Source organism: Uranotaenia lowii, chromosome 2 (assembly GCF_029784155.1).
Source record: "Uranotaenia lowii strain MFRU-FL chromosome 2, ASM2978415v1, whole genome shotgun sequence".
NCBI classification, from domain to species: domain Eukaryota; kingdom Metazoa; phylum Arthropoda; class Insecta; order Diptera; family Culicidae; genus Uranotaenia; species Uranotaenia lowii.
This window is the reverse complement of record NC_073692.1, coordinates 179,207,519-179,233,727: the sequence shown is the minus strand read 5'-3', so window position 1 is coordinate 179,233,727 and position 26,209 is coordinate 179,207,519. Positions and strand designations below refer to the sequence as shown.

At 36.4% G+C, this 26,209-nt stretch overlaps 1 protein-coding gene across 1 annotated transcript; it reads left to right on the top strand.

Moving 5' to 3' along the window:
• The first annotated feature begins 23,226 nt into the window (after positions 1–23,226).
• Positions 23,227–25,140, top strand: LOC129742127 (uncharacterized). The gene has a single exon (XM_055733971.1). The coding sequence runs from the start codon at positions 23,227–23,229 to the stop codon at positions 25,138–25,140; it is 1,914 nt and encodes a 637-aa protein (XP_055589946.1).
• The last annotated feature ends 1,069 nt before the right edge of the window (positions 25,141–26,209 follow it).

Here is a 26,209-nt window from a genome sequence, read left to right as displayed (position 1 = left end):
TTCATGAGTTTTCTGCAAAAAAAAATCCTGAGTGCATGCTGCTTTTATATTAGCCTTATGCACAAGTTTTAAGGTAACATGCCGTTGAAATATTTCCGTGGGAATATCCACCGAAAATATTTAACCTTTACTGTGAAATCACCGTCAAAATTATGAAAACTTCGATTCAATTAAGAAGTATGTAGAAAAAAACGCTTGTTAAATCAACAACTTAAAAACTATCTAGAGGAAACAAGTAAACACTTAGCTGAATCTGGATCCTTTCTGTGTCTCGATGTCAAATGATCCAATATCGGTCCGGAGGGTTCAGCACCAGCCCAGATTCGTCACTTGGAAAACATTGTTTTCTTCCGGAGTAATTTTACTTTATATATTTCCATTTAATTGAGATTAATAAAAGGCACTTCACTTTCACCAATATGTAATTACATTTTTTTCTATTTCTCGGGTAAATTAAGAGAAAAAATTTTCTTCGGAAGAAAATTTTCGACATTTCACTCCAACGCCTACTCTTCCAGTTCTGTAGATTCATAGCATCTCGATTCAATTTTTTTTTTCTGTTATCAAATTAGCAATAAAGTAATGGATGAACTTGTTTAGATACTCTGGTTAATAAATACCACCTTTTTAAGACGAAGTATGGTTTTTGTGTTTAGGAATTTGATTTTCAGTACAAAAGACTTATGAATTTGCTCATCGAAATTGACAATTGATAATAAGTTTCAATTCTTGAGTAGTTTAGGACTAAATACCGTCGGAGGTGAGCCAATTTTCTGACATGTTTATTAACACCTATTTTTAAACACCTTTTGGGATCAAGTAATTTCGCGTGTATATGGTAAATTCTTTACTTGAACAATTAATTTTACTTGAAAAAAATCTCTATGGAGGGCGGGGGGGTTAAACCCCCATACCCCCCCCCTCCTCACGGTTCACACGGCCTTGGTTTCTAAAAACATGCGATTCGCACCCTCCTTAGAAAATGCAGTAACTTGCAACAAACTTTGTTTTATATGAAAAATCTCAAGAACACGTATGGAAATTTATAGTTTTTAATATATTTGCGATGCCTTGAAGACCCTTCGCATGACAACACCAATTAGTAATTTTTTGGTCTGTAGGTAAAAACTAATTTCTGAAAATAATAATGCTGCATACATTTAGGGGTTGAATAATCCTACGGAAAATTCTACAAGCTGAAATCATAAAAATAAATGTTTGGGTGAATGAAATTTCAATGTATACAAACGCGTGATGCATGATTTATTTTAAAAAAAAATTGGTTGATTGTTCGAAAAATATTTTTACACCAACAGTGTTGGTATAGCATGAGGAAACCAGTAAAAAGTTTGTAGGCAATATTTTCAAGCCAATCCGTCATACTGGGTAAAGCATAAAAAAATGTCGATTTTTCAAATTTTATATAAAAATAAAAAACTTTAAAAAAACTAGCTTAAGATGCGAGAAATTATGTCATCATCATTTTGTTATCATTAAAAGATAACTTTTTAACAAAACATTAAGTTAAACATTGATTCAGTGTGGTGTTATATAAATGTTGCATCCAACCGCGCTGTTGCGCCCCGTTCGACGATACTTAAGAATAAAAATTAAATTTTCTCAATTTTAGAATATTTAATAGAAAAATAATAGGTATGTATTTCTGACAACATAACAGGGCTTTTTTCATTTTTTGAATTAAAGATTTTAGTTAATTTAACAAATTTGTTGAAGACTGCAAAGCGTTTCCTTTCAAAATTATAAGATTTATTTTGTATTAAAATGGCTTTGAAATTTTATCAAATTCCTAAATTTTCGAAGAACTATATAAAAATATTTTGTTCTTTACTTTTTCTGGGATTTTTGTCCTATGCAGATGAATTATTTCTTACAGAAAAAAAAGTTAGGTTTCATTTTTAGAAGTCAAAATTACTCACAGTCCTCGAAAAAAAAATGTTAAACCTTTATTTTGAATTGGAAAAGTATTATGAAATTCATGCCTTTTTTTTATTTTTAATCATTTAAAGAAATTGAAATTATATATCTATCAAGGAATGAAAAAGAAAACATTTTTCACTATATTCATTCATTTTTTTTATTGCAAATTTGTAACTTTTCGAAACGGAGGTCTTCAATTTCATTTCATTCGTTTCTGATTTGAATAAGATAAATAGTTTGTATGAGAGCATAAAATTCTAGAGCAAACAAATGAAAGTAGGGTTCACAATGCTACAGAATAACATTATATATTTTATTTCAGAATTGAATTGAGATTGAGGAACAAGACTCTTCGATCACAATTCACGATGAGAAATGAATTTTCAAATACCTATCCAAAAAAATTTTAAAAAAGTTTTAAAAATATTTTTTATCACAAATTAATTATCTCTCAAACGCAAAGTTATAATAAGAATCATAAATATTTCATTATTTTGACCTTGCGCTGATATAAAAAAAAGGTCAGGAAAAAGAAATTATTGAAATTTTTACTGAAGTTTCCTTTTTTCAACAACAAGTGTATTGATCTCACGAAGCAATAATTCTGAATAATCTTTTATTCAACATTTTCTCTCGTTGAAAATGATTGATTCGCTGAATAAAGTTGTATCAAAATATATCGAATTATGTATGTATTGAAAATGGAATAAAAATGTTATACATTTTCTCTCATTTTGAAACTTTTCAAAGTATTTTTGATATTTAAAAAATAAGAACCCTTTCCAAGAGTAAGCCCACATTGGACAAATGGATAGGAACCCTATAAAATCGTTAACTTTGAAGAAAAAATGAAAATGGAAATTTTGGGAGGGCCAAGGGGAATGTGTGAAGGTAAAATTCCATTTGTATTTTGAAGCTCCAACTAATAAGGAATTATAATTATTTTTGCCCCTAAATGTAGGCAGCATCATAGTTCTTTTTTAGATTATAAATATTTTTTAAATAAAACGTTGCAAATCAAGGTTAAATTGATAAACTGGTATTTGTAAATATTATGAAGGTATTTTGTATACTTTATGATCAAGAAAACTTGTTAAAATCGTCAGAATAGAGACTGATCAATGTCACCCCAAAGCATCAAATTCTGAACGAAGACGAAATTGATTTTTTAATCAAATTCAAAGTGGCCTAATAAATTTCTGCACCCATGTTTTATGTTCATCGGAGTCCAGTACTGGTTTTGAAAATATGAAACATGCCACATTCCCCTTAACAGAAAAAATAATCAAAATATATTGAAAAAAAGTGATCAATATTACCCCGGATTACGGTACCTCTGATTTAGTTCAATGAGTTCAAATTGACCGAGAAGGGGCAGTTTGCAGAACACCAACTCCTTCCCAACTCTTTCAAAACTTACCTTTTTTCGCTAAATATTAAAGTTGTTTTTATTGGCAGGTTTTTGAAATTGTTTAAAATCACTCCCCAACGCCTCACCACCATCCCTATAGGATCACACCGACTATGACTACAAGTTATTTTCGGACGTCTCGATGAAAGAGTTTAGCATTTTTGCGCAAGTTTGCGCAAAACTAATTAACCCCACTGCTCTTTGATTGGTCCTTTTCTTAAAATAGTAAAATTTTAGTTCAGTTATGAAAAAATCGGAGATTTTTGGATTGGCAATTCCAGTCAAATAAAATAATGATTAATAAACAGCACATTTACATCGTATCCTTCTTCTAAGGAGAGGCGACAACGTTTTTGAATTATGAAAAATGGAAAATGACCATTAAATACTGCTACTGGAAAAATGAATTCCAAAAAAAAGAAAGCGAATAAATCTTCCAGTCAAGGTGTTCGAAGTTGAATTCAATTGCATCGTTTTTTTTGCGCTACCTCAACAGATTACCCCCGCTCAGATTAGACTCGATGACACGCTCGAAAATCATTAACACTTCTATTTCCCTCTTCCATCACCCCAGCCAAGCTCCCAGAAGCAGACAGAAGAAAGAAGCTTCCTTCTCGAGGTTCTGTTTTCGTTCCAAGCTCTGCTCAACCAGAGACGTGAAAAACGTGCCGGAAGATTTTCATCCGCAAATGGTACAATTTAGTGCTCCTCTTTACGATTCACTTGACTGAGCTTTTTTTTTCTTGGTTTGGTCTATGCTTCACCGAAGACGATCTCCATTCCTTGAAGATGAACAGCTGAAAGAATGCAGATAGAAAAAAGCAACCCAGAGTTTCGTGTAAATCATCTGACCCTGGGCCATATCTCCTTGCAAAGGCAAAAAAAAGTCGCAGAGATCGTGGGTGATTATGATTATGACCTGGAGCCGGGTAAAAGAAAAATGAGGAGAAAGATAGCCAATAATGGCTTTAATGGCTGGTTTAAGTTGAAAACATAAATTAAAAGAGAATGCGCGATGCTACACCAAATTAAACACAATGTTCATTTTTTTTTATTTATGCACTGACTGCCTCATCATTTCATTTGGCAATGCCCGGAGATAGAATCAGTTTGTTGATGGAGTATTAATTTCGGTAATCCATTGACTTTAACGTTTATCTAAGATGACCATTGAAAACGTGTTGTTTTCGAAATGACCCCCATAATTTGTAAATGATTGATTCCTTGAGAAACATATTCGCCCGAGGAAAAATATTGGTCACCTAGTCTCCAGTCCCCAAAAGGGACTGGGCCAAGCTGATAAGAAACAACGAGCAAAAGCGTTAAGCGAAAGTGCAACAAGTTACGTGAACCCAAAAATGGAAAACAGGCAACATTACGTTACGTAAAACTTTCACCTGGGGACCAGAATCGAGTCACTATGTGAGTTGGAAACACCTTCCTTTTCATGCTGAAGGAAAGAAGAGATAAAAAAAATTCGAACAGCATACTGAATGATTGCATTAAATATTCACTTGTTGCATTGGTCTGGTTTTGGAGCCAGGTTGTCTGTCGCTAAGATTCTTGGACTTGATTGAATTTTCAATTTTGCAGCAACTGCATTAGAAGGTGATGGTTGGTTGGTTGAAGAAAAAATTGTCCGAGAACGAAATTGACAACAACATGATAAATATTTAACGATGCATTAATGCAACACCGACAAATGTTGTCGGTTGTAATTGAGCATTAGGTAGCTGCACCATATTGACTCTTATTTTGTTTCACAAGTGGTACTTAAAGCTTTAGGATACGAAATGATTAATATATATGTTAAAATATATATTAAAAATTAAATAAAGGTGATACGGTCAAGGGAAAATGCGTGTAAATCGGTGAAATCGTTTATTTGAAAAAACAAATTAAATTTCTTTTTCAAGTTTGATTAGTATAAGATTCAGGAAAAATATTCAGTTAGGCTTCCGCTTTTCCAAATCCGAATTGCCGGGCCTTACGCTTAACACGTGCCATCAGATTTTGTACAGCCACCTTGTCCACCTTCTTCGGCGCAGAAAGCCAGTTTGCCTTGAACTGCTGCTCGTCCTTAGCAGTTTTTTTTGGTCTTCTTTAGGTTCCGCTTGACAATAGCCCAGTATATCTCAATTGGGCGGAGCTCTGGCGTGTTGAGAGGGTTCTTGTCCAACCACCTGCACGTTGTTGGCGGCGTATCACTCCTTGGCCTCTTTACCGTAATGGCAAGATGCCAAATCCGGCCAAAACAGTACGGAACAACCGAAAATATCTGCTACCTTTTGTCGTGATTTGTGGCTTGTTTTGCCACACGTCTCAGATCAGCATTAGTGCTGATCCGTTTCCCCGTCTTCTCTAATTTGGCACTCATGCGGACTTTTGATGCGGACCCTTGATGCGGACCCTTGATGCAGACCTTTGATGCGGACCTTTAATGCGGACCCTTGATGCGGACCCTTGATGCGGACCTTTTGATGCGGACCCTTGATGCTGACCCTTGATGCGGACCCTTTGATGCGGACCCTTGATGCGGACCTTTAATGCGGACCCTTGATGCGGACCTTTGATGCGGATCTTTGATGCGAACCTTTGATACGGACCACCAAGCACAAGCACTACTTGTTGCTCATAAGAGCTCTGATTTCAGAATGACGTCTTAAGCGAACAGGTTGCTTTATTTATAGCGAGTGATACCCGCGTGTCACGTTTAAAATACTCGGGTGGGCAGAGGAAAACGCGAGTGGATTTTTTTCTTTCTTTTCTTCTTACCAGAACGCGCGTTTGCGTTGCTATGGGTTTCAGACCAAAAGTGCATAGGGTTATCAACGGACAAATATTGTATTAAATTTAACTATATATATTTTTTTTATTTATTATTATTATTATTATTTCCAGTTCTAGTACATTATCCTACACCTTTCCCCTTTGTTTTGCCGTATAAAACTCCTGTCGCGAGAGCTGCTTGTAGTCGGCTTTGACGTTAGTTTCGTCGTCCATTACCACGCAGTCAAACTTCGTCAGCATCGTCGTGTACAGCCTCCGGGATCGCGCTTTGGCCGTCGTATTTTGTTTATCATCACGATTTGGAGTCACTTCCTCCTTAAAGTCGATAGTTCGGCTCGGTTTTTGGCTCGATGCACGGTTGTAGACGATACACCTAGCTTATTTGCGGCATCTCGGAGAGAGAAGTTAGGGTTTCGCTTGAAACTACCGGCAACTCTCTTTGTCATCTCAGTGGCTTCCGGTTTTCGATTTCCCCCCGATCCAGACATCCTGGCTGTCGACAAACGTTCCCCAAACACTTTTATTACATTTGTAACAGTAGATTTGGCAACTTTTAGCGATTTTGCCAGCTTTGCGTGCGAGTAGCTCGGATTTTCGCGATGCGCGAGCAAAATTTTGATACGCTGCTCTTCTTCCTTGGACGGCATTTTGACAACTGAAGAGTGAATTATAAAATCAAAATAGGAGCAACATTCGACACACACACACCTTAAAAATGAGGGGTGTTCAGGTTTTTTAAATGCAAAATTGAGAGATTTAGGTCAAGTTGATATTGACCAAATTTTGACCGTATCACCCTTTATCTAGTATCTGGATTGAGCTCCATAATAATCGTTAAATCACGACAATGGCGTGGTTGGTAGAATAAGGACAGGGAGCTCAGATTGGCAAGGCTGCTGCAACGAATAATTAGTTCTGATTCGCCCTCTGGTAGAAAGACGAATTGACACAGGAAGCAGAGATTTTTAAAGCTGCTGCTACGAAAGAAAAAAAGGATTTTGATTTGACCTCCAGTAGAATGAAAGATTGGCACAGCGAGCACAGATTTTAAAAGCTGCTGCTACGAACAAAGTTGTTTCTGATTCTGCTCCTGAAAAAAGACGCAATTGGTTAAGGAAGCGCAGATTTCCAAGGCAGCTTCTGCTGATTGTTTGTTTTGGTTTGATCTTCCGGTGGATAAAGATGGAATGGCTTTGGAAGCGCAGATTTTTAATTCTGATGCTGCTGTTTGTTTGTTTTGGTTTGGCTTTCTGGTGAATAAAGATGGAATTGGCTAAAGAAGCGCAGATTTTCTGGCAGCTTCTGCTAATTGTTTACTTAAATTCGGCAAACCGATGGAAAAAGACGGATTTGGCACAAGAAGTGCAGATTTATGAGGCTGCTTCTGCTGGTTGTTCACTTTGATTCGGCTTTCCGGTGGAAAAATACGGAATTGGTTTAGGAAGGTCAGATCTTCAACTACGCTGTTGCTGATCGTTTGTTTTGATTTGGCCTTCCGGTGGAAAAAAAAACGGAATTGGCTATGAAAGTACAAATTTTTAGGCTGCTGTTGCTGGTTGTTTGTTTTGATTTGGCCTTCCGGTTGAAAAAGACGGAATGAGCTTAGGAAACGCAGGTTATAAAGGCTGTTTCAGTTGATTGTTTGCTTTGATTTGACTTTCCAGTGAAAAAAGACGGAATTGGCTTAGGAGGCGCAGATTTTTAAGTCTGCTTCTTTTGATTGTTTACTTTGATTTGGCTCTCCTGTGGAAATAGACGGAATTGGCTTAGGAAGTGCAGATTTTCAAGGCTGCTGTTGCTGATCGTTTGTTTTGATTCGGCCTTCCGGTGGAAAAAAAAACGGATTTGGCTATGAAAGTACAAATTTTTAGGCTGCTGTTGCTGGTTGTTTGTTTTGATTTGGCCTTCCGGTTGAAAAAGACGGAATTGGCTTAGGAAGCGTAGATTTTGAAGGCTGCTGCTGATGCTGATTTTATCATTTTGATTTGGATTTTAAGGCTACTGCTGCTGATTGTTTGTTTTGAATTGACCTTTTGATTGGAAAGGCTGTTCCTAAGAATACTATCGAATTTTTCCGGTTGTCGTAAACAAAGAAAGAGTGACAAGAAAAGCACAGTTTGAGAAAGCTGTTGCTAGGAATGTTTTCGAATTGTTCCGGCTGAGGTTAGCAAAAATAGAGCGACAGAAATAGCACAGATTGAGAAGGCTCTTGTGATGAATGTTTTCGGATTGAAAGATGAATATGTAGAAAAAAATTTCGATTTGAAAAGCTTTAACTTAAAATGGAATATAGAATTCAGATGAGGGATACTTGGAATATAGAATTTTGTATTTGATAAAAATCTAAAGTCTGTAAATAAAAGATTCTTTTGAGAATTGAGTTGAGAAGGAATATGAGAAGATGAGATTAAAGATATGTAGACATTAAATAAAATTTGTAGGAGGGAGAATAAAGATGTGGAATATGGAATAAAAATTGAGGATATTTGGTAAATAAAACTTTGTGGCCACACTAGGCAAAACAAACAAAATAAAGTCAGTCATGCATTGATCTATTCTTGTGAATAACCGACGTGTCTGAGTGAATCTCTGGATTGAGATTCATAACAATCGTTAAATCACGACAACTATCTACAGAAATGTGTTATTTGCGTGAGTAATTGGATGTAAAGTTATGTTTGCTGTACAACAAACTTGAAAGGTAAATTTTTTGGTACCAACGCGCTGCAGCGGAAGAAAACAACAAAAACTTGTTAGAACCAATCTTGTTTTTTAAAGTCTTATCTCATTTACATAGTTTTAAAACCAAAGGAATTTTCATCATAACTCGTTTGAATAAGTATATTTATGAAATATAAACTTCAAATATGTTCTTGAATTTCTGATGTCTATTAAAAACTATCGAACAAAACTCAAATTAAAAAGTTAATACAGTCAACTCTTATGAGTTCTCTGTCCAGTTAGACAAAAAAGTGACAAAAAGTTCTTGAAATTGAAATGAAAAAAAATCTATTTCAAGTGTTTCTATCTTTTATTACCGCATACATATTTCGAGATGGATTCAATCCTATGTGTGACAATCAGCTTTTTTTTTAAAAGAAACATAAACCTAAACTTGTCTTCAAAAATGCTGCTAAATAAAATTCTTCTCCCTTATTTTCATCATCTTTCATTTCTTCTAAACTTTCTTTGCGTGTTAAATATTTCAAATATTGAAATTTTCTAACACAAAAGGATATTATTTTCACCAATAAGACCAATTAGTTTGTTCACAAACAAAACTATCCCTTCTAAAAATTCGTCATTAAAAATACATAAAATGTTTCATTTCTGGTGGGAATCGTTTTTTTTATTTCTTTCAATACTCGACCGAATGTTCCTGTCGCTGAATATCAAAAATAACAATCTTTCATTATTCGATTGTTGGTCGAATAGAACTATTCTCTACACTTCTACTCCTATGTGTCTTTTTAAGAACAATTTCAGCAAAAAAATCAACATTTCTGAAAATCTACCACATTGTAGAGGAGACTCTCCTCTATCCAAAGCACTATTTAAGAAAAAAAATCTATCGGAGAGTCTAAAAAAACTTTTTTAAAGATTTTCGAACAAAATATACAAGAAAAAATTTCAAGTTTCATGGAAAGATTATTTCAAATTTTACATTCCTGAAATAAGATTTGTAAGATTCTTTCAAAAATAAATGTATAAATATGTTATTTTGGTAGTGCAACCAGCTAGTGATCAAGGTGTTTGTTTTTTTTTACTTTTTGAGATTTTTCTTCAATATTTGGAGTTTGTTCTAGGCACGTTTTAATGGTACAAAGTGTCCAACTAGTGTATGCGAATTTGATTGTAATTGACCCTCCAGGTGAAGAAATACAGTTTTCCATTCCTGTGAAAAAGTTCAAATTATGAACGAAACGTCGGAATAAGAAGGGAAGGTGTTTTGGATCCAAAAATAATAACTTCAAAAGTTTAGATAACGATAATTTTTAATGAAATTTTTTTTTTCAAAATTGATAAATTTCGGATAAAAATTGAAAATTCTATAAAAATAATTTAGAATTGGTTTTCAAATTATTTGGCAAAAATGTTGCAAAACAACATGAGCACGATATTTTTTTATTATGTTTATCGAAGACAGAATATAGTTTTGAGTTGAGTGGAGCATTACAATTGAAAAATTACAATCCAAGCAATAAAAAAATATATGTTTCCCTTCCACGGGAAATTTCCACGGGCCCCTGAGGGAATTTTTTTTACATTACTTTAATCATACTTAGAAAAAAGAATGAAAACTTGAAATAAAACATTTAAAGGAGCCCCCGTGAAATAAAATCTAGAATAGTTCTTCTCTTGCATAAGTTAAGGGCCCCCCCCTATGGTAAGCAGTGAAGAAGTTCTGGACAAAAATTATGTGAACCGAATACGAAACAAAAATTGGGAAGAATATGAGGCAACACGCCTCAAATTTTATTTTTTTTTATTATCGAAACATGTCAGTCAGGATATTCTGTACAGAACAGGAAAAATTTTAAAAAACATCTCCTCATTTTCCCTACATACAAACGTCTTGCAAAATAATAATGTGTATTACAAAGATGCTTTATGATAACATTTTAGAATTTTACCCGAGCAGTATCCGGGTTAAAACCGGGAAAAATTAGAACTTTTCACTTTTCGATCATTATTTTTTATATTTCCGTTGGTTTATAAATTCTAAAACACTTTCCATCCCTATTTTTGAAAATAAAATCTTAAAGAAAAACTGTAGTTGCCTAAGTTGGACCAATCGACAGTACAGAGTGTCTTTATTGAATTTCTATCCCAATATCTGTCTTGGACTTGAAACCAAGGTTGCCGAAATCACAGAAAAATCTGTAATTTCACAGAATTTTGAGCCAATTTCATCACAGAATCTGTCACAGAATACAGAATTTTAAGAGGAGAAATCACCGTGAATTTGTTTTATGAAATGAGTTTGCGGCTTTATCGGTGAGGGTTAAAGAGTTTAAATGAAAGACGGATAGAATAACAGAAGAAAATTCTAAGGTGGTGAAAAGAGCGAAGAGCATTTGAAATAGAAGCTTGACCACATGCTAAATTCTTTGTCCCGCATCAATTAACTGTATTGAAGAAGTAGTACCCAATAGAGAAGGCACTATATTTTTCGATACAGTTAATTATGGATGTCGAATTATGGATGTCGAACCATCCATAATTAACTGTATCGAAAAATATAGTGCCTTCTCTATTGGGTACTACTTCTTCAATACAGTTAATTGATGCGGGACAAAGAATTTAGCATGTGGTCAAGCTTCTATTTCAAATGCTCTTCGCTCTTTTCACCACCTTAGAATTTTCTTCTGTTATTCTATCCGCCTTTCATTTCAACTCTTTAACCCTCACCAATAAAGCCGCAAACTCATTTCAGAATACAGAATTTTGAAATATTCTTAGATTTCACAGAATTTTTGAATTTTGAACGGATTTAAAAAATTGTAATTTTTGTGGCCAATATTAAATTAAGATTTCTTACTTTGAATTACAAAAGTATGATAAGATTGGAAGTGTTAATTGATTTTCCCAACTAAAATGTTTAAAAGACCTAATTTATCATGAATTTTCAATTAAATTGAAGGAAATCACATCACAGAAAACCATCCCAGAATTTTTGGGTAAAATCACAAAAAGTCTGATTTTTTTTCTCAAAAACACAGATTTTCTTTCGGCAACCTTGCTTGAAATTCGTATTGAAACATTTTCAACTGAGTTAACCAAAATTTTATTATCTACTGAAGTTAATATTCTGAAGATGGCAAATCATTTTCCAATTGTTCATTCTCAAATTATCATAAAAACGATCTTCCAGTTAAGTTCCAAATATCATTAAGCGATTCTCTTAACATGAATATTTCTATGTTTTTAATTTTTTCAATCGATCATTTTTGCCCTTTGGCTTTGAGGTCATCGAATGAAACTTTTATCACATTTAAAATAACAATTTAAAAACAATTTTTTATCTGATGAGCATCAAAAAGGTTTTTTTTGTGTTTCAATGATCTAAAATTGAAGTTCACATTTGAATCTCTTTTATTAAATTAAATTCATATTTTGTTTCTCAAAACTTAATTTGAAATTATGATTTAGATTTGAGACACTGAATTGTAGTTCTGATGATAACCTGATTTTTAGTGTTGAATTCTTATCTCTGTGGAATTTGAACCTCATTATCTTGGTTATTTTTTTGAATTTTGTATTCAATATTTTAAATCTTCATGATACTTATAATTATAATCTCGATGAATCACAAACCAGACGATCAATGATGATATGGAAACTATTTAAAATATCTATGTGGTAATTTTTCTAAATCAGAAAAATTTAGTTGGTGATAAGGGTATTAAAAAAAATTAAATTTAGCATTTTGCAGCTCGAATCAGAGCTTCAATTTTTAAAAATTTCTAAACTGTTCCACAATGTTTGCACTTGATTAATTAACTATTTTTATTTCAAGGTACCAGATACTATCTTCTACGAAGACAACATGGATATTTGAAGACAGTGAATTGAGCTGATATTGAGTTCTTTTACACGTTAAAATATTGTGTATTCTCTGGGATAGCATTTGAAAAAAGTCGAATCAAGGGGGCCCCCGGGAAAAATTGCCCAGGGCCCCCCGATGGCTTAATTCGGCGCTGGTTAGGGCCGAACAACAATTAAAATCGAAAGATGTACAAGGATGCTGCATAAATAAAGGGGCTGAACATTACTTATAAAATTTGAACTAAAAAAAATGATATATATCCTTCATTCAATTCCCTAGGCCCTCGAACTATTGTCCTTTGATTTTTTCCTTCAAACTTTACCATTTGAAAGGGTTTCTAGCCTTTTCTTTCTAGACTGGCTTACTCTTGGAACCCTTTCTCTTTTTTTAAATAACAAAAATTCATCTCAAAATACACTAAAGGCTATAGTGTATATACCAAAACTATATGGCCTGGCTTCGACCAGACCGAACTGAACGCCATGAGAAAATTTTTAAACTGCAGATTTTGAAACTCATGTCATTCGTTTGCGAGACCAAACCGAGTAAATTTATTCACTGGGATGTGTTCCTTGGGTTGTAAACTATTGGTTCTGGTTGATAAGTTTTACAGATAATGTCTAAATTTGAAAATATTAGTACATTAAACTCAAGTGTCTCGGAAAACGGCTGATGGCGTTCAGTTCGATCTGGTCGAATCCCGACCATATATTCTAAGAAAAAAAAGTTGAACTCTCACATAAAGCAACTTGCTGCTTCTAAACGCTTTGATTTCATCAGGAAGGGTGATTTTTCGTGAGCTTTCGAAAACATTTTTATTTCAAGATTTTGAAATAACTTTTTTACTTACATTTGAATTTTTTGGAAACGAACCAAGTTTTTCCCAATTAGAAACTCAACTTAAAGGTTTTAAAACATATAAAAATATTTTGAGCTTTTTTAACTTTGTAGTTGTTGATGATTATGTGGAAAAATTTCATGTCGATCAAAGTTACCCCGGTGATTAATTTTACCCCGTTTTACGGTACAACGTTTAATAAAATCCTTTTTTCATCGTGATTTCTGAATTCGTTGAAATTCGTTGAATCGTTTTTGTATCGTTTTTTTAAACTGTTCGGTAAAAAATCAGAAATTTTTGAAAAGATTTGTAATTGTTTGAATTAAATTGGTTTGAATTAAAGTGAATTGGTAAATCTTTTATAGCGAGACATGTAACTCAGTAGTTTAGGCGTTAAATTTAGATCTTCTGGGTTCATTGCAGCCAGGCATTCAGTTTTCCATTCATGTCACAAAAATGTGAGTATTTATTTTGGAACACTTTTCCAAAGAAAAAAGATAAGTCATGTACTATGTATTTAATAAAAAATCTTAAAACAACGACATATGAGGAAAAGAACGAGTCGCTAGTCGCATTTTTTTCTTATGAATTTGACATAATCCCGTCTTTGATGGCAGCAGAAGTATAAGTATAAGTATAAGTATAAGTATAAGTATAAGTATAAGTATAAGTATAAGTATAAGTATAAGTATAAGTATAAGTATAAGTATAAGTATAAGTATAAGTATAAGTATAAGTATAAGTATAAGTATAAGTATAAGTATAAGTATAAGTATAAGTATAAGTATAAGTATAAGTATAAGTATAAGTATAAGTATAAGTATAAGTATAAGTATAAGTATAAGTATAAGTATAAGTATAAGTATAAGTATAAGTATAAGTATAAGTATAAGTATAAGTATAAGTATAAGTATAAGTATTAGTATAAGTATAAGTATAAGTATAAGTATAAGTATAAGTATAAGTGTTGCCAGAACCAAAGGGGTCTGTATATGTACAAGTATAATAATTAGTTAAAGTATGTCTACGATTTGATTAGAAAATATTTTTTGTTTAGACTCAAAACATTGTATCAAGTTTTTTTATGTACGAGCTTGGTATATGTGTGTATTGTAAAACAGAAATACATTTTTTTTCGTACCTGTTACTGATGCTGTAATTATGTTGTTGTACTTTTTCAGTATGCAAGAACCATTTGTTAACGGCAATCCAGATAAAGTTTCCATCGTGAGTCTCAACAAAACATAACTGCACCATTCTGATAAATCGCCATTCAACCTCACAAAACAAGCATGTGAAAAAAGATAAACTTTACATGTTCCGTAGCTACTTACCTGTTTGATATTGTTTCATCCATGGTTCTCGAACCATTTGCTGCTCTTAATGCTCGGAACATTCTCAGCTTCACAACACAGGACGTACATGTGGAACAAAGTGGCTCGCAAGTTATGTGCAAATGTTACCATCAGCTCAACTTGGCTCGTTCTAGTTCTAAGTATCACAAGAGTCATCCGCGACAAATGGAAATTACAGAGACCCTTTTTGAATCTTGTAAGGAAATTTAAAAAAAAATAAAAATTTTCAAAAGGTTCAAAATCAATAAAAAACAATAATTAGGCTACAATTAATTTTCTTGAAAACTTTATTACTGAAGGTGTTTTCGAGTAGAATAAACTGGGATGTTTTCAAAAGTCTCATATATTTATTTTATATATTTTTGATGTTCAATTGAATGTCAAACTGGAAAATCGATGTGAAATTCATCAGGTCTTTTAAAGTTCCTGTTTCCGAGGGAAAATGTCACACATATGCCGCTAGCTCATAGTCAAAGTACCAGGACGATGCACGTGTGACGCAGTTCAGAAGTTGTCGCGCCATTACCGGATGGTTGACTGTGTGCGTTAATGTTTGTTTGTTTTAAGCCCAATGTTTTGGTCGGAAAATTCTTTCACCCTTTACCATCTACTGGCCCTCCATTATTGTTGACCAACTTAAGTTAGATTTCCGCCGGCCTATGTTTTTTCTCTCCAGCAGACACTGCTAAAGTCATAAAAGCTGGCTAAACAACAGCAACCATGCTTTGGTGTGAAAAAAAAACACCATCGGCTTCGGATTAACATATTTGAATAAGCGCCAAGGGTAAAAGTTCTGATAATCGACTAATAATAGTAACTTCTTCTAAGGATAGGTCATATCAGAATCAAATTCAGTTTTTTCTAAATTACATGATTTTTCCGATAAATATAAATATAACTTATAAACTTCCATTAAAAAAATCAAGCTTCAAAATTACCCTCAAATGTTTGGATACTAGGCTCTGTCGATTTTTTTTTAATATGCTGTTTCAGAAGGGTTGTGGATAATAATTCTAGAAACATTTATTTTTAAACGATACCATCGCAAAAAAACGAACATAAAATTCAACGAATATCAACTTTCAAACAAGCATCACAATAATAAATTCAAAGTTCTCACAATGAACAAGAATAAAAAAAGAAAAGACATGGTGTAACGGTTCAGTGAAATTTAATGTTCACAAATTCACTTGAAATTGCAGAATTATTTGATAATTTCTACTGGCAAAAAGACTAAGATTACTTTTTAAAATTTTCAAAAGGCCATTTGCTAAATTTGAGTTAAGTCAGATGACGTGAAGGGGTTGCACTGATTCTTAAGTTTGAAAAAGATTCTAAAACATCGTGTTATGATGGAGCATGAAAAAATGGTTTTAATCCATTTTTTTTTATCAATCGAGTGTTTTATATTAATTTTGCGTAATATATTATTATTATTATCATTATTTATTCATCTGACAACAGTGTCTACATGAAAACTTAAAATCTATGTAACTAAAATTATACAATTCAAGCAATTTTTGAAAAAGCAAAGTGATCTTTAAATTTCATGTAGAAGTTGGGTACGTATAGCGGAAGATGATAGATTGTAATCAAAGCATTCATAGTATTCATTAAACGTTGCGCACATCGCCCGGATGGGTTCGTATAGTCCGTACTCCGTCCGATGAAAGTTTAACCGCAGCGGTTCTCTGGATCGAAGAGTTCTCGGGAAAACATTTACGTTGACATTTTCAAGTAATGCGGGGGAGTCTATTTCGCCCAGCAAAACTTTCGTGAAGAACATAGTTTTTAGTAAGTTCCGTCCCTGGTTCAATGTTTTCATTCCTAATAAGTCACAGCGAGATCCATATGGTGGGAGCTGCAACGGGTCTCTCCATGGCAAAAGACGATGAGCAAAACGGGTAAATTTTCTCTGAATGGCTTCCAGACGGTTTTTCCAGATTGCAGCAGATGGGTTCCAAACAGTGACGCAGTTTTCCAGCTGCGAACGCACAAGTGAACAGAACAGCACCTTCAAGCAATGAGGGTCTTTAAACTCCTTACCAATCCTCATGATGAAACCTAAGTTCCTGTTTGCTTTAACAATAGTGCTGTGGTAGTGGTTTACGAAAGTCATTTTAGTGCCTAGCAGGACACCAAGATCTTTGATCGTCTAACGTACAAACGCAAGCGTAGTCCCTATTCTACTCAGCTTGGCTAATAAGATGCGATGGTTAACTCGATCAAAAGCCGCCTTAAGATCAGTGTAAACAGTGTCGATCTGGATTCCCTTTTCCATGTTTAGAACGCAGTAGGAAGTGAATTCAATTAAATTTGTGCTCGTTTAACGGCCTGGATAAAAACCATTTTGATCCGTAGATAAATATTGCTTAACGCTCCGGAACATAAAATCGCTGATCAAAATCTCACGAAGTTTCGAGCGAGCACAAAGAGAAGTGATTCCTCGGTAGGTGGAAAAAAGCTGTCCAGGGATGCCTGGTGTTAGAGATAAAAAATCAGATGGCAAAAAAGTGTGTGTATGTGAACAAGCTAATCGTAAACGAAAGATCAAAAGATTCAAAACCGTACTGGGATTTAGTTTTTTTTTAAATATATTTAAATTGAGTTTTCAGAAATAATGCAATGATATGAGTATATTCAATGAATTAATTAGTATTCTAAACACTTTTTTTAAATAAAATTACAATACAGTTCGGTCTTTCCGTATGTTCCGAAAAAGAAAAACTTTTCATTGACCGTTATGGTAGAAAGGATCTTAAATGGTGGAACAAACAACCAAAACCCTAAACCGGATGTTGCTTGCCCCTTATTCTTGTTACCTTATCCAAAGAGCTATTTTGTTACCTTCACCACCACCCACGAGCAGCGCTGAGCTGGAGCTTTGCTGCACTCGAGGATGCCTAGCAATTGGACTGCAGGATTCCTTCAGGGGCTCAATCCATTCCGGACAATCAACAGTCGGCAGTGGATCGAACTGATTCCCCAACCCACTCATCGGACTTATCGTCATGCTGCTCATGCGCCTAACGTTGCGCCTGTTTTCCTATTTCAGCTCATCGGTTCCCTCGTTCAAAAGTGCCAAAAACTTCATCTGGTTTTCCCAAATGCTACCCATCAGATCCGGATTACTCGATTGGATCTTCTGGAGCAGCGATGGCAACAGACGGGGGTCCTCCTGAAGCAGCTTCTTCATCTCGATGAAGATCGGATGTTCCTGCAGGAGGGCCAGCCGCTTCTCGGACGATGGACGCCTCGCCATGTTACCGATTCGATGACTTTCTGCTGCTTCTAGATAGCTCTTGAAAAAAAAAAGTGTTGGATAAGCATAAATTTGACATAAGCAATGCAAAATTAATGTTTCTCACCGCTACCAACAAAGCTGGCACCGTCGTTTATAGGTCCAACCTCATCCAGCTTTGCTTACCAGCCCGGAGCTCAGCCGGAAGATTTTGTTTCGATTCTATGAATTAAGGCTATGATCATTTAGTATCCGGGCAGTTACAAACGTGTGTATTTTAAAAACTATTCATTTGATCGAAAAACTTTCTATGAAGAAAATGTAGGTATTAATATGACATTTAAACTAAAAATATAAAAAAAAAATATTTATCAATGATTTCAAGAAATACTCTAACTTTTTCATAAAATCTCTTTTTTATCTTTGCACACTTTTTTCAGTCATGTTTTGATTTATTTTTTTTACCACAGAACCAAAACCTTTGCAAAATCATGACATTTTACACAAACTCACCTGGAAAAAGCAATTGGAATCGGATTGGAACCTTTTCATGAGTTGGTATCTCGAAGAAATTGATCTCCTAAATCCGGTTTTAACATAAATTTCTTTGTCCATCAGAACACATCTGTCATATTGCGTAAAAACCGGATGCACAGATTGCGATCTTTGGATCTGATCATTATTAGTTATTAACTTAGTGTCTACTAGCCAGGCAACACTTTTTGCCTCTGCCGGAAATGGATTTTTTGCATTATTTAGGGAGTCTTGTTAGGATTCGATGTTATAATTTTATACAAAATGGTCCGAACCCACCACAGAGAATGGATAAAATGCTCTCATGAGTTACTCCAACTATTGCTTGATCAGCCTCTTCGTAACTATTATTCAAATAGGCAGTTAGTGTTCTCTTGATAGCAATAAAGAGCAGAAGCTATACCCCGTTTTTCAACCTCCCTAAAAACGTTGATTTGTTCTTCACAATAAAGTGTCCGGAAAGTGAAAAGGTGTTTTTCCTTAAATTTCCACTTCCGTTTGGGTGCAGCAGCCTTTAGATCCGAAGAACTGTGGACAATAATCTGTGGCCGCTTCCGTAGTGAATTGTGGACAAACGGTGAGCCTTGACCTGCCCTAACATAATATGGTGCCGTGACCAGGATCAAGGGCTACACCGTTGACAGATTTCTCGTGAAATTTAAAGCACGTGCTGCAAGCCACAAAGCTTCCTTTTGGAGGTAAACCAGCCTATTGTTGAAGACGCCATAGTTGTCGACACTTTTTTGTTGAAAACGCCCATTGTGCTGGTATCTTCTTTTGTTCCGAACACGACGCCAAGCCAATTGCTGCCATCGTGAAAATCAACTTAGGATCCGTTCCAGATTTGTATGAAATACAAGGCCTGATATTTCATGGTACATGGTACGTACCTCTCCAACAAAGCCGAGCGCAACCACAGGTACTAGCTGGATCACTCCGACGCCGGATTCGTTAAATTCCTCCTCATAACCGGAGAGGTTATTGGTATTAATACCGGAAGCTGCCAGCTGCTAGACACCATCCAACTGTGAAGAAGCGTTTTGTAACGACCCAGTCATCGTAGAATCAGCTATAAGGCATATTAAGCCTTACTTCAGGTTAGTAAGGTTCCATTAACTTCAAGTGATTCGTCCGGGTCTACCTGTTCTGTATTTTGCCAGGTACATTCATTTCTTGGAGTTCACAATGAGTACTCCACGCTCTAAGGATCAGTTGGCAACTCGACGGACGACTCTTCTGGCCTCTCTTACTCGAGCCGGAAACTTCGTTGACAACTTCGAGATGGAACGGGACGGGCTCGAGGTGCCGCTACGACTGGAAGAGTTAGATCGTCTATGGTCATCATTAGAGGAAGTGCAAACACAACTCGAGGATATGGAAACCAGCAAAGAAGGTAAAGAGCTTAACCTTAGTTTCCGTGAGAGCTACGAACCAAGGCTTTTTAGAATAAAAGCCAATTTGCGAGCAAAAATGCCTGCTCCCATTGTTCCCCAAAATAACCGCCCCACTGAACCCTTTCGAAATATTTCCACATTATCTGGTCTTAAACTACCAACCATTACACTACCTGATTTTGACGGAGATTACCGTACATGGCTTACCTTTCATGATACCTTTTTGGCATTAATTCATGAAAATGCAGAACTACCCGACATACAAAAATTTCATTATCTGCGTTCAGCAGTGAAGGATGAGGCCGCGCAACTGATTGAGTCCATTGGGATAAGTGCCATTAATTATCCTATCGCTTGGCAAACTTTAGTTAACCGATATTCAAATGAATATTTGTTGAAAAAGCGACACTTACAAGACTTGCTGGAAATTCCTCGCATGAAGAAAGAATCTGCTGCTTCTCTTCATTCAACTTTAGATGAATTTCAAAGACATATTAAAATTCTTGCTCAATTAGGGGAACCCACAGCTCAGTGGAGTACACTTTTGGAACACCTTCTGTGTATTAGATTGCACGATGAAACGATAAAGGCCTGGGAAGATTATGCAGCGTCTGTGGATAATCAGAGCTATGAATGCTTGGTCGAATTTTTGGAAAAACGGGTACGGGTTCTTGAATCGATTTCGGTGAATCATATCCCCTCTCAATCCATCAACACAACGTTTAGAAATGGGTCCTACTTAAGACAATCTTTGCCTACCAGAACTTCATCCTATGCTACGACTGAGAACTCATTCCCACAGTGTCATGCTTGCTCCCAACGCCACTTGCTAGTAAAATGTCCCAGATTTTAGCGCATGTCTGTAAACGACCGATTGCGAATCGTCAACCAAAAAAGACTGTGTATTAACTGTTTTCGTCAAGACCATTTTGCCCGAGATTGCCCATCAAATTACAAATGTCGAATTTGTCAAAAGGCTCATCACTCTATTCTACATTTCAACAATTCAAACTCCGATCAAATGTTCGAACATCAGGATGCCATGGTGAATGACAGTCAGAACATTGCTGTTGCCCTTGAATCTACAGTGCCACAGGCTTCTTCCGTTGACGTACAGTACTCCAATTCACTCTCCAATTCAAGCCCCACAATTTTCATGGTCACTGTAATTCTACGTGTCTTCGATGCATACGGTAAAGAACATCTCGCTCGAGCACTACTCGATAGCGCTTCCCAACCTAATTTGATGTCTGATCGTTTAGCCCAACTTTTGCGAATAAAACGTCAACGAACTAATGTTTTAGTCCAAGGTATAGGGTCAAATCCAGAGCAAGCAACTGGATCCGTAACCAGCAAAATTTCATCAAGAGATGGAATGTTTTCAAGAGTTGTCACTTTTCTTGTGTTGAAAAAAATGACTACAGATTTACCGTCTAAAAACATTTCGATTGCCGACTGGGAATTGCCTGCGAATTTGAGCTTAGCCGATCCGAACTTCAATCAAACAGCCCCAATCGATATGATAATAGGAACACAGCTTTTCTTCGAATGTTTTCCCACCGCTGATAGAATACAACTGAGTGCATCCTTACCAATTTTGGTTAAAAGCGTATTCGGATGGGTAGTTGCAGGTGGTTCTAATATTGTTCATCCCGGAAATCTCAACCCCACAACCGCATTGAACCTTTCACTAGTCTCTCTGGAAGATGCGATAGAAAGATTTTGGAAAATAGAGGAGCTACCAGTTCGCAATGACTATTCAATAGAAGAACAATTTTGTGAAAAACATTTTCAAGCAACCACCTATAGGCAGAGTGATGGACGATATGTTGTTTCCCTTCCCAAGCGCGAAAATTTTAACTCTATGATTGGAGAATCCAAATCAATAGCCATCCATAGATTCAATTTGCTGGAACAAAGGCTGCAAAGGAATGTTGAGCTCCGAGCTGAATATAACAAATTTATTCAAGAATACATTTCGCTAGGGCACATGAAGAAAGTTGAGGTTCCTGCAAATGAAAACCAACCCTGTTATTATCTTCCTCACCATCCGGTTTGCAAGGCATCGAGTACTACCACTAAAACCCGTGTCGTTTTCGACGGTTCCAGTAAAACCTCGACAGGCTATTCGTTAAATGACAGTCTTTGCATAGGCCCAGTAGTTCAAGAAGACTTAATCACTTTGATGATTCGATTTCGAAAACATCCAATCGCTTTGGTAGCTGACGTAGAAAAGATGTATCGTCAAGTGTTGATCCATCCTTCCGATAGACCTTTCCAAAGAATTGTGTGGAGATTCCAACCAACTGATCCATTAGCTACTTATGAACTGCAAACTGTCACTTACGGCTTAGCACCATCCTCGTTTCTCGCAACTCGCGCCCTTCGCCAGGTCGCGGACGACGAAGCTCTGAACTATCCAATGGGAGCAGCCGAAAGTAAAAAATCTCTCTATATGGACGATTATATTGGTGGAGCATGTTCCATACAGCAAGCCATTAAATTGCGTAATCAGTTGATCGAACTCTCCGCAAAAGGTGGATTTCCACTCAGAAAATGGGTCTCAAATAAACTTGAAGTTTTGGACGGTCTGAATGGTGATCAAATTGGCACTCAATCAACCCGAAGATTTGACCCCGAAGAAACTGTGAAGGCGTTAGGTATACTGTGGGAACCAGAACCAGATCAATTTCGATTCGAGTTTAGGATTAATCATGAAAATTTGAAGGTGACAAAAAGAACGATACTCTCCATAATATCTCAATTGTTTGACCCTCTTGGTCTTATATCACCGATAATCATAACTGGAAAAATGATAATGCAAGAACTGTGGCTTCTTGCAATTTCTTGGGACGAAAATGTACCAACTTCCCTCAAATGCAAATGGAATAACTTTCACCAACAACTTCCCCGTCTGGCTGAATTTAAGTTTGATCGATATGCTCTTCAAATAAATTCTTGTGTTGAATTGCATACCTTCGCTGACGCGTCTGAGAAAGCCTACGGAGCCTGTACGTACGCAAGGAGTGTAAGTTCCGAAGGAGATATCCGAGTTCACCTGTTAGCAGCTAAATCCCGTGTATCACCTCTCAAGAGATTGTCTCTACCACGACTTGAACTCACCGCAGCAGTTATAGCCTCTCGTTTAAATTCCCAAGTAAAACAAGCTCTCGATATGGGTGATATAAAATCAACGTTCTGGTCCGATTCAACTGTGGCACTACAGTGGCTCAAATCTCCACCCAGTACCTGGAAGACCTTCGTAGCAAATCGGGTCTCAGAGATCCAAACAGCAACACACGGATCAGTTTGGAATCACGTTTCTGGCACTCAAAATCCGGCCGATCTAGTTTCCAGAGGTATGCAAGTTGAGGATTTTTTGAAAAGCAAACTGTGGGTACAGGGGCCGAACTGGTTGTCTGAAGCAGAAGCGAAATGGCCAGTTTCACGATCACTCACTACCAAGGAAGCAGAAGGAGAAAGACACCCAGAATTTGTTGCTGTTTGCAGAAGTGAATCATCGGTAAACCCTCTCTTCTGTCAATACTCTCGCCTTTCTTTCCTGATTCGAGTAGTAGCATACTGCCAGAAGTTCATCCAGAATGTTAATTTGAAAGCTCGAACTAATCCTCAAACTGTTGTTAATTCAAAACCACGAACACTTACGGTAGACCAACTATCCCAAGCCAAGCTTCTTTTAGTACGTCTTGCCCAGGCTGACGGATTCCAGGAAGAAGTTAAACAGTTGACCAAAGGGGAGATTTTAGCCAAATCTTCTAAAATCCGAACATTAAGACCATTTATTGATTCAGAGGGTATCATACGTGTGGGGGGGCGGTTAAACCTTTTGCAACAACCATTCCTATCCAAGCACCCAGCTCTGCTCCCTACTTTCCATCCACTAACAACAATGATTGCCAAATTTTATCACCAAAAATTGGTTCATGGTGGCGGCCGTGTTACTTTGGCCGTAATGCGGGAGACATACTGGCCAGTAAATGGACGTCGACTTATGCACCTCATCATCCGAAATTGTATCCCATGCACTCGAGCCAATCCCGTTCCGGCGCAGCAACAAACAGGGCAGCTTCCATTATCCAGAATCACCGTTAGCAGACCATTCAGCATCACAGGAATCGACTACGCAGGTCCAATCTATTTGAAACCAATCCATAAGCGGGCACCATCTATGAAGGGCTACATATGCGTCTTCATCTGCTTCGTGACCAAAGCGGTCCACCTCGAAGCAGCTACTGATTTATCAACAGAGGCCTTCCTGAACGTTCTTCGACGATTTGTCTCTCGCCGAGGCCGACCTACGGATCTACATTCGGACAATGGCAAGAATTTCGTTGGAGCAAAAAATGAGCTACATCATTTGTTTTTGATGCTCTCTAGCGAAGACGAACTAGGAAAAATTCATCGATCCTGTGCAGAAGAAGAGATCAGATGGCACCTCAACCCCCCAAAGGCCCTCCACTTTGGCGGACTCTGGGAGGCTGCCGTAAAAGTGGCAAAAAAACATCTGTATCGCCAATTGGGTAAATCTTTGCTTTCTTATGAGGATTTGTCCACAGTTCTATCCCAGATAGAAGCCGCCATGAACTCACGCCCGATTGTTCCTATGAGTGATGACCCAAATGAGTTATCCGCTATTACTCCGGCACATTTTCTTATCGGGTCATCAATGTATTCCTTGCCAGACAGAAATTTGTGTGACGTAGTTCCTAACCGTCTCAATCATTATCATCGTCTTCAGCAACTCTATCAACAGTTTTGGCACCATTGGAGAAAGGAGTACCTACAGGAAATGCAGAAAGATTTTAAATTCCGGGAACCAAATCGTAATTTGGTACCCGGTCAACTGGTCATACTGAAAGATGAATTTCAACACCCTGTCCGTTGGCCACTGGCAAAGATCTCCAAAGTTTTTCCAGGCAAAGATGGTTTGGTGCGAGTGATTGATATCAAGACTGCAAAAGGCAACTTCAAGCGCGATATCACTAAGATATGTCCGCTACCAATCGAACGAACGGTATCAACCCATGAAGATAGTCAACAGTCCAATTCACCGGAACCAATCCACTGAGGAGGACGATTATATTTGAATTCATCAGCTCCAGCTTCAGTTTCTTAGAACTTACTTGCAAAAAATTGTTAAATTAGTGTATTTAATTTTAAGCTTCCTTTTGAATTGTACTTTTTTTGAAATTTAGTAATTTCAAGGTGGCGGCCATGTTAGGATTCGATGTTATAATTTTATACAAAATGGTCCGAACCCACCACAGAGAATGGATAAAATGCTCTCATGAGTTACTCCAACTATTGCTTGATCAGCCTCTTCGTAACTATTATTCAAATAGGCAGTTAGTGTTCTCTTGATAGCAATAAAGAGCAGAAGCTATACCCCGTTTTTCAACCTCCCTAAAAACGTTGATTTGTTCTTCACAATAAAGTGTCCGGAAAGTGAAAAGGTGTTTTTCCTTAAATTTCCACTTCCGTTTGGGTGCAGCAGCCTTTAGATCCGAAGAACTGTGGACAATAATCTGTGGCCGCTTCCGTAGTGAATTGTGGACAAACGGTGAGCCTTGACCTGCCCTAACAAGTCTTCATTCAGTTATCCCAAATAACCATAAACTTTTTACCATATTTGGGATCAAGAGTTGCACTCCGATGGTTGATTTGAACTTCGTGTGGATCCTATAGTGGCTGCTTATACTTAATAAACATTTGGTACGAAAAAAAATCAGAAAAAATCAACAGTTGATGAGCTTTCGAGTCAACAATGAAGAATTTTCGAGGCACAAAATGCGCAAAAGGAGCAAATTTGTGCAAAATTATTTTTATCATGTCTTTTTGCATAGTAAATATCTCATACACACGTAAACTTAAAAATCTATTAAAAATAGGCAAGATAGTCCTTTTTTTAACCAACACAACGCTACTAAATTTTTGCATATCCGAGCTCTATTAACGCAGTTATCACCAAAATAAAGTGCCCGGATACTAAATGATCATAGCCTTATATTTGCAAAAATCAAGGCGAAAAAATTACAAAAAAATTACGAAAAATCAGAGCACCTGGCATCCCAGCCAGCCAGCAGCCAGCCAAACAGCCAACTGTCAAATTTCGGCTGCGTTTCGCCCGCTCCTCCGCA